The following is a 14,007-nucleotide window of genomic DNA, read 5'->3' on the forward strand; positions in this document are numbered from 1 at the left end:
GGTGATTTTTATGGCCCCTTTATATCCTGTTTTCCCAAGGCTAATTTAAAGTTCTGCTGGGCTGGAGCAGGCCTTACAACTTTTTTCTGTTTTGCTGTGGTTGTCCTCTGTACAGGAACTCCCCCCCCCCCCCCCAACTCGCAGATGGATCCCAACATGCAAAATGGAGTTTTGAAAATGCAATTGCTCTCAAGTGGGGAGGGAGTGGCTCTGTCTTGCCCTGGAGAAACCCCAGCCCTGCAGGGTCAGGGATGAGTTGACAGAGGCCTCCAGGGCCCTGAGGGCCAGCAGCTAGAGCTGCCCTCAAGGTCATCCTCAAGATGAACACAAAGGGCCCTCAGGATTCAGAGACCAAATCCTTGGCTAGTTCAACTAAAATGATAGATGCCATAGAGCAAGTTAGGAAAGACGTCACTAAGGAAGTGGCTTTTAAGCCAAGCCTTGGCAAGGAGGGCCGTAACTTCAACAGGAGGAAAGCAAAGCAACAGAAATGCTGCCATCGTGCTGGAGAGCAGGGTCCTGGAGGGCCCTGAGAAGTGGGGTGCCATGGGGCAGGGCGGTGACCTGATCGCTGGGGGTCAGCACGAGGAACTTGGCAACATGACCGATGGCTAAGGTAGGGGCCAAGGCTGGGGTGATTCCCAAACTGTGTACCCCTGGTTGCCCAGGGCGCTGGTCTGCACAGCCCCACCTGCCAATCAGTACTCATCTGCATTGAGGAGAAAGCCCACGGATGGTGGACACGGGAGGGTGCAGAGCTCCCACAGCCCCGGGCAAGGGCCGGGGGTACTGGAGGGAGGCGGACATGCCTGCCAGCTCTGCATGAGGTAAGCACTGGACGAGGACTCCACCACGGCCCTGCCAACCAGACGGCTCTCCAGGGGGCAGGACAGAAGGGAGAAAGGAGCTGAAGGGGCAAGAGACCACTGAAGGGAGAAAACAAGGACAAGACACCTTGGAGTCTGGAGTCAAACTGTTTATTGCCCTGCCCAGGGAGCCCTGCACAAGGAATCCACGGAGTGGGAGTGAGGGGCAGCACGTGCCCTTTCTACAGCTTGAAGATAAGGGAAGCTATGGCAGGTGGGAGGACACGGCTCCCCTCCCGCTCCCTGATGGCACTGGCTGCTCTGACGGCTCCCCACATCCTGGATGCACGGGGTGCCCTCACCGATGCGAGGCCCATACCTGGGGCTGGAGCCCAGTTCTGTTTACATTGCTCTGGGCTACAGGGGGTCGCTCTGGACATGTCAGCATCACGCTACCTGTCCAGGAAGGCTGGGGGAGCCCAGGCCCCAAACTGCAGGGGGAGATGGGCTCAAGTGCCGGGAAGCCCAGGGAGAGTAGGAAGCAGGGGCTGCAGGGGCTGGAGGACACCAGGAGACAGGGCACAACCTGCCCCTGGTGCAGCTTCTGGCAGACAACTGATTGGGGGCCCATCCAGCCCTACTAGACCGTTCTAGAGGCTAGTAGTCAAGGTCCCAGAGCAGCTTAGCTTATGAAGGTTTCTCGGTGTCCTCCACCCACCCTGGGACCAGAGTCCTGGCAGGCAGATGTGCTCCAAATCCAGCTCTGGCCCCTTGTGCTGCCTTGTCCGGTGGTCCAAATGTGCTCCCCTCCCCACCGGGCACTGGGCTGAGGCAGAGGGAGCCCCGCAGGCAGTGGCAGGAGCAACGCTACAGAGGGAAGCTAAGGCTTTTCCAACAGATGAACAAAGAGGGTGCCTCAAGGGCGGGGGTCACAAGCCTGGGAAGGAGGGGACAGGGAGCTTCTTAGTGACCAGTGAGACACAACAAACACCCCCGCCCCATGCTCATCTTCAGCCCTTATTCCATCCCATCCAGCCCAGACCCCTGGGTCAAAACCAGCAAACCCATCCCTGCCTTTTGGGGTGAGAAAGAATCTGGAACCAAAAGGGGTGGCGACTGCCTCCTCAGGAGTGTGGTGGGTTCAGGCCATGAGGCAGCCATCACCGAAGGTTAAAGACGAGGCTGACAGTTAGGATGATGCCCAGGAGGAGGACGAAGGGCAGCCAGGTCTTCACGAAGGCCCCGACACTGACGAAGAGAGGGGAGTCAGGATGGGAAGGGCCCAATGAGTGGGAGCACTTCACAGAGCCCTGTCCGGGGCTGCTCCCGCTAAGGAAGCTCCTGGAACCACGACTTAACCCCCAAATTTGGTCAGGTAAGGGAATGGGGCCAGCCCAGCTCGGCACTGACTACACAGGACCACCAATCACAGTCCTATGCGGGGGCCGTTCCAGGTTCCTGGCGGACACCTGACACCTCACTGGGCAGGCGTGTCTACCACCTCTGGGCCTCACTGCTCCATCCACAATCACCCCTCTCTAGGGAGGCCTTCAGTCTCAGCGTGGAAGCCAGGCTGCCCTCTGCCCACAGCCCTCAGAACGAGGCCCACTGGGAGGGAAGGGATTGGCAAGAGTTAGCATAATGTTGTGGCTGGAGCTGAGGGATTGGGAGTCAGGGCTCTGCCTCAGTCTCTGTGTGACCACAGTTATGGTCTTCTCAAGGAGCCTCTAAAAGACTTTTGGACTTAAAAAAAAAAAAAAAAAAGACCCCTAAGTGTCTCCTTTTTAGAAGCTCTTAATGATGAGTGCAACTACAGGAAAGCTCAGAGAGGTGGCCAGGTGAGCCCAGGTGAGTGCTGCCTCCCAAGTGGGTGAGTCGCTCAACTTCTCTGAGCTCCCTTTACCTGTGAATTGGAAAATTGCCTTTGACCTTACAGGTTGTCAGGCCCTGGTTTCAAAGGTCCTCCCAGGCCACCACCGAGGCCCACCTGCCCAGAACCCTGCCTCTGCTGAGGGATGGGGGGAAGGGATCCTTGGGGCAGTTACCACACCCTCCTTTGAGGGTCTACCTGTTCACCTGACCTCAGCAGGCTCTGTGGACTCACAGCCTCTCCCAGGAGCCAGAATCATGATCTCCATTTTATCAAGGGGGGTTACAGCTTAGAGAGGCCAAGGCAGGTGTCTGAGATGTCACGGGTGGGACCCAGGTGGAGGTGAACTTCAGCAGAGTCACCTTCCTCTCCACCAGGAACTCAGCTAGTCGCTCTAGAAATTTCATGGCTCCAACCAGCATCTGCTTTGTCCCTGTTGGCTACAGGACTCCACAATGGCCCTGCTGGGATCCTCGGGAGAGAGCAGCCCCAGGGGTGAGCGGTAGGTGGACAGCTCACCTGACGTACTTCCCATAGAGCAGGCAGAAGAAGCAGAGCGTCACCATATTCCAGTTGGTGCTGTTGTTATAGCGCATCAGGTTCAAGGCCAACGCCACATGTGAGTGGCAGTTGTCACAGCAGAGACTGTGCTAGAGATGCAGGAAGGGCTGGGTCAGGCTGGGCTGTGGGGGCCTTGCCACCCTGGCTCCCGCTCTGAGGAGCAGCTCACCTACCATGCGGTGCTTGTACTCCTCAGAGGCGTCGTGCACGGCGGTGTCCCATGCGTTGGGCCCACTGGCGTAGACCTGAGCGGGGTCCAACTTCCAGTACCTGGGAAGAGAGAGGGAGTTCTGGGCACTGGCTCACCTCTTTTACGGTCACTCAGCTTCACAGATGTTCCCTGACGCCTGCTCCATGCAGGGCCCTGAGCTGGGTGCTGAGGCTGTAGGGGTGAGGCGAGTCCAGGGAAAGAGCCACACGGTGGACAACTGTAACCCAGTGTGACATGCCCAGTGCCATGTGGATCCTGGGGAAGATACGGACTAGCTGATGTGGGGGGTATGAGAGGCTTCTGGGGTGACATCTGAGTCTAGTTTGAAGGAAGAGGGGTTAGCCACGCACAAAAGAGGAAATGAGCATACTGGCCAGAGGAAGGAGCTTGAACAGAGGGAGAGGCACAAGACTGTGCGGGGTGCACCAGGAATTAAGTGGCTGGGCACTGCTAGGGGACTCACAGGAAGAAACAGAGCGATGGGACGTTAGAAGGTGAGTTGGGAGATGCAGGTGGGGCCATGTCGTGGGGGACGTGAATGTCACCCTGAGTTTATTCGCAAGCAGCATTCTCCTAGTCCCTCCCTCCCCCAAATGCCCGACGGGGGTGAGGGGGAGAAGAGCCCGAGGAGCTGAAAGCTCACAGACCTCAAGCTGAGACCAGCAGTTCCAAGCAAGGGAGTGCCCAGAGGGTCTCAAGTCAGGAAGTGCTGGGAGGGCAGGGTGCCCTCTGGCGGTTGTGTGGGGAATGGCTTGGTGGAGGAGCCTAGAGGCAGGGCATGGACTGGGGCTGCTAGGAGGCTCCTGTCTGGGAATGGGTACCCTGAAAATTGACCTCGAAAAGCAGCCTTGCAGCAGACATACAGCCCAGAGGTCCCTGGCCAACATTTCCACCTGCCTGAGGAAGTAAGCAGGGGTCAGGGAGCCACTTTCAGGCTGCCTCTGCTGTGTGGGATACCAATTCCTCCCTGGGACCTGACCAACCGGGGGCAGCCTCAGACCATAGGGGCTGTTCTGAGCATACTGACTGAGGCACTGTCACTAGGCCCATAGCTGAGGTGGGCCCCCAAGACAGAGAAAATAAAGGGGCGCCTGACTGGCTCAGCTGGTGCAGCATGTGACTCTTGATCTTGGGGGTTGTGCGTTCAAGTCCCAAATTAGGTGTAGAGATTACTTAGAAAAGAAAAGAAAAGAAAAGAAAAGAAAAGAAAAGAAAAGAAAAGAAAAGAAAGAGAAAAAGAAAAGAAAAGAAAAGAAAGAGGAAAAGAAAAGAAAAGAAAAGAAAAGAAAAGAAAAGAAAAGACAAAGACCCCAAATCCCAAGCAAAGTATAGCAATAGCTCCTAGAGGACCTGACTACTTTTATTTTCTGTAACCAGAATTCCAAACAGTGCCTCCTTATACCTTAAATGGCTTGTTCACTCCTGAGGGGCAGAAGAATCTAGATTTTGGAATGAGACACCTGCGTGTGAGTCTCAGCTCTGTTACTTCCTGTGCAATCTTGACTAGACCTTTGTCTTTCCTCATCCTTCCAGTGGAGCTGAATATGACCTAGCAGAGCTGAGACAAAGTCTCAGAGTGTAGGCAGAATGTAGGTAAAGGACCCAGCCAGCGACTGGTGCAGGAAGACGCTTGGCACTGGCTGTATGCTCTGGTGGGGCCTGGCCACCCTTCCCCTCGCCCCCTCCTCAGGGGGCTGGCTCCTGTTGTGTCTCAGAAGGCCTGCCCTGCTGCTTCGTGCAGGAGCCTGGCCCTAGGGCTAGTCACACGGGTGCTCTTCACTTACTTGGCAGGCTTCCCAAAGGCCATGTTGTCTTCCTGTTGAGGGAAAAGTGCAGAAGTCAGTGGAGAACGCGCATCTAGCCTGGCAGACAGACCTGGTCAGCGGTGGAAGTGCAGGGACTAAGAGGGGGTATGACAGGCGGGCAGAAGTGGGGCTGGGCTCTGCTCTGGGGCTGCCACAGCAGCTGAGGTGCCAGCAGCAGCTTCTCTGTGAGAAGACAGCGCTGTGGCAGGAGTGCACAGAAACCCGAGACTCGGAGTGGCCGCCACAACTGCCCCTCTGTGCGGCTCCCAGGCAATTTTCTCTCCTTCTCTGGCCCTCATTTGCTCCAAGTTCTCCGGTCAACCTCTGACTGATCACAGGGAGGCAGTCCCCTCGGGGGTAAAAATGACAACACCCCCTGCGCTCCTGACCCAACGGTGGTGGCCCACGCAGTGGCAGCCTGCCTGCATTCAGAGCACGACTAGGGGTTGGGGAGGGGGCCTGAGAGGCTTCCTAGGAGGGACATGTTTCACTCAAGTCCTGGACCTGCCGCGTAAGATCTGGGTACGGGAGTTTTGCGGGGACAGATGCTGGGTTCAGAATCAGGAAGACCAGCTGACAGAGCTGGTCAAAGATGAATCGCTATAAAAATATACGAGTAAAAGACCTATGTCATATTAAGATGATCACGACAACTATTAATATAAACAGCTTGGTACCACCACATCTCTTCATTCCAGCCCATAATGGAGATGAAGCTGCCACCTGCCAACAGGCAGGATGCTGCCCACTCATCTGGAGGAAGCCCACCGTACCCATCTTGGGCACATCCCCAGGAAACAGACCTAAGAACACAGCGGGTTCACTCTACAAGCCCCACCTCCTCTTCTCCGTGGCCACACCTGGGGAACCATGTCAGCCTCCCCTGTGCCCCCACCTTGTGACTCCCACCTTCTGAAGGTCCAGAGATGTGCTTCCTGGATGATCTGACTCTCCACTCTTGCCTCTAACCCCTACCCATGTCTTGGTACCCCAGGGGTGAGCAAAGGACTGGGTCAGTTAGTTAAGAATCCTTCTGGCCACAGTGCCCTCCTGGTCTGTCCTGGAGGCAAGAGAAGGGGGAAAGGGGTCAAACACTGGTGAAGAGCAGAGGGCCAGGGCCAGGGCCAGGACTGTATGGGGCCTGCATTCTCCTGGGCCTCGGGGAGACTGGAAGGCTGCTTCAGGCAAGACAGGCCATCCTTCCTCTTAAGCCTTGGAGCCCACCAGAGGTGGGCAGAGTGGGAACTCACCGAGACGAAGTAGGGGCCTGCAAAGTCCCGAATGACTCCTGTGGATGTGCAGATGCCCATGTGGCCGATGATGGGGAAAAACCACCTGTGAAAAAAGGACAGGGAAGGTACAGGGCTTAGGGGGTTTTCCAGCTGGTCAGACAGACACTGGGGACACTCCATCCGGTGTGAGAATATGTGAATATAATTTTATATAGTGAGTGCCAATTAGGGTGGCCGGGGGGACTGGGGAAGCAAGAAAAGAGGGGCAAGTACAAATGAACAGCACAATGGAACACCACTGCACGCCACGGAATGGCTGAACCCAAAGGACAATCACGTGGAGTGTGATGAGGGTGGGGGGTGACCGGAGCTCTTCTCCGTTGCTGGAGGGCGTTTCTACTGCCTTCAAAAACTGGTAATTAGGCTATATGCCTCAGCAATCCCACTTCAAAAAAAATTTTTTTAACATTTATTCCTGTTTTGAGAGACAGAGAGTGACAGAGCATGAGCAGGGAGGGGCAGAGAGAGAGGGAGACACAATGTGAAACAGGCTCCAGGCTCTGAGCTGTCAGCACAGAGCCCGATGTGAGGCTTGAACTCACGAACCATGAGATCATGACCTGAGCCAAAGTCGGATGCTTAACCAACTGAGCCACCCAGGTGCCCCTCAACAATCCCACTTGAGAGCATACACCCAACAGAAACAAATCCTTATGTCCACCAATGCTGTGTGCATGAACATTCATGGCACCTTCATTCAAAATAGCTGGAAACATTTGTCAAAAGTCACTGAACTGCACACTTAGAATGTGTGCAGTTTATTGTATATACATTATACCCCAATAAAATGGATTCCCCCCCCCCCCCCGCCCAGTTTTCATTTAAATTCCAGCTAGTTAACATATAGTGCAATGTTAGTTTCAGGAGCGAGATTCAGTGATTCATCACTTACATACAACATCCAGTGCTCATCACAAGTGCCCTCCTTAGTCCCCATCACCTGTTTAACCAGCCTCCCTCCATACCTCCCCCAATAAAGTTGTTTTTTTTTTAGTTTATTTATTTATTCTGAGAGAGACAGAGCTCAAGTGGGGCAGGGGCAGAGACAGAGGGGGACAGAGGGTCTGAAGCAGGCACTCTGCTGACAGCAGAGAGCCTGATGAGGGGCTCGAACCCACGAACCGTGAAATCATGACCCAAGCCAAAGTGAGATGCTTAGCCGACTAACCCACCCAGGCACCCCAATAAAGCTGATTACCAAAAAAAAAAACACCTAGAAATAATCCAATGTCTAACAATACTAAAAGGAGTAAGTAAATTAGAGTATAGTCATAAAATGAAATAGTATGTAACAATGAAAAAAGAACAAACTTTTACACACAACACATATTCTCAAAGACATTAGGCAGTGAAAGAAACCTTACATAAAAGTACATGTATAAGAGGCACCTGAGTGGCTCAGGTAGTTGGGTGTCTAATTCTTGGTTTCGGCTCAGGTCATGATCTAGCAGTTTGTGAGTTTGGGCCCTGTGTCAGGCTCTGCGCTGACAGTGTGGAGCCTGTTTGGGATTATCTTTCTGCCCCTCCTCTGCTCACTCACACACACACACACACACACACACACACACTCACTCACTCTCTCTCTAAATAAATAAACTTTAAAAAAAAGTACATGTATAAATCATTGAGCCATGTACTTAAGATCTGTCCCCTTTACGGTGTATATCTCAGTAAAAAGGCTTTAAAAAAAGTGGAGGGCATTTAAACCAATCTGTGTGCAGGTTTGGGGCGGGGATTGGTGGGTAAGGTTTTAGGGAAGGCTGCTCTACGGAAAGTAACAGTAAGTGGAATGATAAAAGATACGGATAAAAGCATGGTATATTCCAGGAACTTTTAAAGTTCAAATTTTTTAAAAACCAAATTTCAGTTGGACCCCAATATGCAAAACATACAGGAACCCCTAAGCGGTCTGTAGTGTGAGAACCATGGTATTCCGGGCTCTACCTGGGTGCTGGACCAACTGATCCAGTTTAAGGACTCACAGGGGACAAAACAAAGGACTCGTTACAGGGCCAGTGGCCAAGTGCTGGGTTCAAAGCTGCACCTTGCTAGGGAGGTAGAGGCCGAACCTGGAGGGAAGCGATTATTAGGGGCTGGGGCAGTTAGCAAAGACCTTCACGGAGCACGTCACTTTTAACCATGGCCTGTGAAACGACAGGATGTCAACAGGCAGACGAAAGCAAAACTCCAAAGCAGCAAAGTGCTGCACGTGTCTGGAGAACGTGAGGGGACGAGAGTGGAGGGGAGAAGCGTGGCCAGTTCAGAGGCTGTTCTGGAATATTGGCCAGAAATGAGATGCTAACTAGAGTATTGCTGGTAGGGTGGTGAGAAAAATGGATTCAAAAGGTCCTTAAAAGGCACACTGGGCGGTTTTATGACTGATGAGACAGAGGTCTTCCTAGGTCTGCAGCCCAGGCATCTGAAAGGGTGGTGCGGCCAGAGTGGTCTTTTGAGAACATAATTCAGGTTCCATCATTCCCTTGCTTAACACCCGTTCATGGCTTCCTATGACACTTAACATGCACTTAAGACTCCTTCCGACAGTTTGGCCCTGCCTATCCCTTGAAATAACCTCACTCCTCTTTCTAGCTGCTGTCTGCTTCTGGTTCCTCAAACACACCAAATCCTCCCACCTCAATGCTCTTTTTGCATTTGCCTCCATCTGGAACACTCTTCCCCTAGATCTTCACACAGCTGGCTGCCTCTCATCATTTAGGCCTCAGCTTAACTATCAACTTGGGAGGGCTTCCCTGGCCAGGCCTTCTAGAACAGCCATATACCACCCCAGATCTCATTCCTCTGCTTTAATTTCTTCACAGTATCTGCTGCTACCCGAAATCATCTTGTTTGCTTACATGGTTACTGTCTGCCTCTCCCGTGTATAGAAGCTCCAAGAGAGCAGGGATTTTCTTATTTACTATGGTCCCCAGAGCAGTGCCTGGCACGCAGCTGGAGCTATGAATTCATTGACTGATAAATGATGAATAAATCAATGTCCTGCATTTAAGAGTGGAGTCAGGCTCTGACGGCAGAGCTGGGTTGCGTCTTTGTTTTGGGCAAGTTACTCATTCCCAACTTTGTCAGTGAGAGGTGGAGAGGAATAATTACCTCAATGTGGGCCAATTGTTGTGAGGATTAAATGGGCTATGTTTGCAAAGTGCTTGACACACTTCCTTGCATTTGGTAGTTGCTCAATGTTGTTACCATGAGGTGTTTATGATAAACACTTGCTATCTAATTGGCCAGACTGGCATAGAGTAAGTTGCTGAACAGCCACAGTGGCCACAGGATGGACACTGAGAATTCCGGGAAAGTAGCTCCTCTGGCTTCTCAGACCCTGATCTCACCCGCCTAATTCTTTCGGCCAATTCCTTTCATCTGGTTTGACCAGTACCCCACATACCACAGCTGTGTCACAAATCAGAGTAGAGGCTGGAGACAACAACTCTCCAAGTAGTTGTCTGTCTGGAAGCTCCATGAAGGCAAGCTCCAAGGTGGCTTTATGGACTACTGTCTACTTAGACCTAGTACATAATAGACCCTCAATACTATTCATGGAAGGAAGGAAGGAAGGAAGGAAGGAAGGAAGGAAGGGAGGAAGGAAGGAAGGGAGGGAGGAGGGAGGGAGGGAGGGAGGGAAGGATGAATCAGGTATTGACCCTAGAGGGTTCTACCTGGTAAGGTAGACTGTCTCAGTGGAAAAAGCCCCATACTAGCTTCTAAGCCTTTATTTCCTCATCTATAAAACGGGGATGACAGTATCTATTTTCATTAGGTTGATGTAAGGACTGAACGAGATAATGAATATAAAATGTTTAGAAAAGAGCCGAGAACAGAGTTCGTATCCAATCTTAGCTGCTTTTATTAGTAGCAGCAGCTATCATCTGGCTTTTCAGGCAGAATTGTCAACATCTCTGAGGGGGTGGACAAATCTTTGGATTCAGTTGCCTCCTTTCTGATCCCTCTTCCAAAGACACATGACGGTTCCTTGTGCCACATCTATTCCTAGCTCTGCACTCTAGGTCAGCAATCATCACAATGCACTACAATCGTTAGGTCATCTCTCTCTCCCCCTCCTGCTGGAGGTTTGACAGGGAAACTATGGCTTATTTATCTTATGAACGCATGCATATAGATGTGAATAAAAAGGGGGTGTGAGCTGCTTCTAGCCGAGATGACTGGGGATCATGGTGCCTCCACCTTATGTTGCTATCAGTTCTCTGAAGAGCAGAGGACTCTATGAATGTGTTTCTGAGAACCGAGAAAAGCCAAAGAGATCTTAAGAAAACAAGATGGGTTTCAGGGGATGCCTGGGTGGTTCAGTTGGTTGAGCATTCGACTTTGGCTCGGGTCATGATCTCGCAGTTCATGGGTTCAAGCCCCACATCAGGCTCCGTGCTGACAGCTCAGCCTGGAACCTGCTTCAGATTCTGTCTCCCTCTCTCTCTGCCCCTTCCCCTGCTCGCACTCTGTCTCTCTCTCAAAAATAAACACCAAAAAAAAAAAAAAAAAAAAAAAAAAAAAAAAAAAAATTAAAAAACAACAAACAAAACCAAGACAGGTTTTTAGCAAAACCAATATATTCCCTATCTCTTCCAGTTATTCTCATGTTGCCATTTTATTTTCTTCATAGCACTAATTGTTATCAGAAGTTCTCTTATTAGCTTATTGTTTACTATCTCCTTCCACCATGATTTAAACTTTATGACAGCAAGCACCATATCTGCTTTGTCTCTTCAAATCTTTATCACTCAGAACTACTCTAGGCACAAAGGGGTCACTGAGCAAATGTGTTACAAGCACACTCAATGAATAAATGAACACTCTTTCTTAAAATTTTTATTTTTAAAGGATTCAGACTTGGATGCTTTAAACAAATGCATAAGCAGTTGAAAACACAAAGCAAGTGAAGCATTTTAACGTGATACAGAAATTAAAGTCATTTTTGGATCAGCAACGTATAAAGCCAAAAAACCATCCCTTCTCCACACCACCACTTGGCTCTTTATGATGGAGGGAACAAATTTTTCCTCATCAGGTGAGGGGAAGTAGTCAAAAGAGAGCATGTTGTGGAGTCAGAAGATTGAGTTTGGGATGCCCTTGCTTACTGGCATGTGAACCTGATCCAGACCTTTAACGGTGCAGAGGAAGCCCAGCTTCTTCATCAGAGAAATTCCCACCTTAGAAAGTGACTGTGAAATTCAGAGAAACTGTGAGGTTTTGTGTGGTTTTCATCAGTTGTCAAGGCTGAAATAGGACAGCAAGCCAGCTCCCCCCCCCACCCCAGAAGCTCCCCCGCTAAAACAGGCGGCAGAACTACAGGAGCACCTGCTCTCTCTCCTGACAAAAAACGAGGCCACAGAAGGAACACTGCTTTGAGAGGCAGACACTCTGGGACCTAAACTCGCCTTAGAACCGAAATGGTATGTGATCTCCAGGCTCATCATCTTTGAGACAAAGGGCTGGACTCCCAGATCTCTGGGGGCCTTTTCAATGTTGACATCCCAAGAAGCGGTGTGGTCCCAACCACACTCCCACTCTCGCCTCGGGACTCCGTCTTCTTGCGTACAGGAAGTGATCAGCAAGCATTTGCTCAATGAATGAACAAAGCAGTGAATGAATGGAGATGTCTCCTCAGACCAGGTAAGGGGCCCCTCTTCTGCACGCCCACAGGTCCTGAGCTTCCCAGCCACGGAACCTTTCCCGCCAGTCTACAATTGCCTCTCTCCCTGACTAGACCAGGTGTAACGAGGGCGAGGAGCGTGTCCCATCCATCAGCAGAAACTGGCTCCGCGCAGGGGGCGAGGAGTGCGGGCCGGACCCTAGAGAAGGGCTTGCAGGGCGTCGGAACCGGAGGCTGGCCTGGGGCCGCCCGACACTCCGCGTCCCCGGGTGGCCGCCGGGGGGAGACTCACGTGAGCACCGGGATGGGCGTCCACACCACGCAGTAGGGGAAGCGGCTCCGGTCCACGTCCATGGCGCTGCTGCCCGAGCCGCTGAACTGCTTCTTGTCCGTCTCGGCCGCCGTCGGAACCTCCACTTCCGCCATCCCGGGCGGGGGTGGCGGCGGCCGCAACAGGAGCGGCGAACTCCCTTCCGCTTCCGCCATGCTGCGCGCCCCGCTCCGGCAGGCCCCTGATCCGGCGCCGCTCGCCCCGTGGCGTCACTTCCGGCAGGTGAGGTCCGCTGGCTTCGCCTTCCCCCGGGGAATTGGAACCGTATCCCTCCGGGCCGGGCCCGCCTGACTCCCGGTCTCGGCGCCCGTCAGCCCGGAGTGTTTGCGCCTACACTGCACGGCTGCGGAAGGGATGCCCTCAGGCAGCGCGGAGTCTAGCGCGAGAGACTGAACAAGGAATTCATAATTCAGTACGCTGAGGCCTCCCAGGAGGTGTGATATAGTCACTATTTATTGAACACTTCCTAGGTGCCAAGCACTTGACATACAAATGTTTTGTTTTTAATCCCCATAAACTGGTCAAACATGCGAATTTGGGTTATTTCCCTCAGGTTACAAGTGAGAAACTGAGGCTCATGAGGTGAGGTGAGTGGCCACGACTCAAACTCAAGGCTATCTCCCATGTCCTTTTCATTGTGGTCTCTGATGAGGTAGTGGTAGGGTAGAGGAAGGACAGACTAAAACGCTGTGCGTGGTGTGTGTATAAGCAGGGGAGACTTGCCGGGAGATACTGGGAGCTGTCTTGATGTTTGCCAGGTGGCACGGGGGTGGGGGTGCAGGGATGCGTGCAGCCGTGCAAAGAAAGAAAAAGGCTTTGCAGAGCGCAGTGTGCAGGAGTGTGAATATCACCTTGGCTGGAACAAATCACAAACCTTAGATTTGATCCAATCCCTTCATTGTGCAAATGGAAAACTGAGGCTTAGGGAAGTTAACCAATTGTCTGAGATCACACACCAATATAAAGAAGATAGGCTTAAATCATGGATACATTGGGCTTTTTAAAGATGCCAAGATAGCCAAAGAAAACGGAATCTGCTGGGATGGGAAGGGGAAATGTAGGGTCAAGAAGAAAGGCAGCAGCTAAAAATCATGCTAGAGGGAAGTAGGGACAAAATCAGAAAAGCGGGAGCTATGCCTTTTTGGGAATGTATTTTTCTTCCATTGAATTACCCCCCCTCAATGCTGATCTATAAAAAGCCTGCTACCCTTCCTGTTTCTAACAGCTAATATTCTAATACGTTTTGGGGGTTATGTCTCATGGAACTCTAAGGTCCTGATTTCAATGAGCTAATAGAGTTTCTAGTACAGATGTCCACTAGATGTTTATTGATTTAATGATTGAATGGGTGTTTTATAAAGGCCTTACAGGGGGGCCTGGGTGGCTCAGTCGGTTAAATATCAGACTTGGTTTCCCCTCAGGTCATGATCTCGTGATTTGTGATATTGAGCCTCCTGGAGCCTGCTTGGGATCCCCTTTCCCTCTGTCTGCCCCTCCCTCACTTGCAC

The 14,007-nt window shown here is 51.9% G+C and overlaps 1 protein-coding gene across 1 annotated transcript; it reads right to left on the reverse strand.

Moving 5' to 3' along the window:
- Positions 1-961: 961 nt before the first annotated feature.
- On the reverse strand, positions 962-12,707 carry TMEM222 (transmembrane protein 222). Its single transcript, XM_060625423.3, has 6 exons — positions 12,461-12,707; positions 6,504-6,588; positions 5,233-5,264; positions 3,411-3,507; positions 3,196-3,326; positions 962-2,054 (listed from the first exon to the last, which is right to left on the reverse strand). Exons 1-6 carry the CDS (start codon positions 12,652-12,654, stop codon positions 1,967-1,969), a joined length of 627 nt encoding a protein of 208 aa, XP_060481406.1. The 5' UTR covers positions 12,655-12,707; the 3' UTR covers positions 962-1,966.
- Between the last annotated feature and the right edge of the window lie 1,300 nt (positions 12,708-14,007).

Source organism: Panthera onca, chromosome C1 (genome assembly GCF_046562875.1).
Source record: "Panthera onca isolate mPanOnc1 chromosome C1, mPanOnc1 haplotype 2, whole genome shotgun sequence".
Taxonomy (NCBI): Eukaryota; Metazoa; Chordata; class Mammalia; order Carnivora; family Felidae; genus Panthera; species Panthera onca.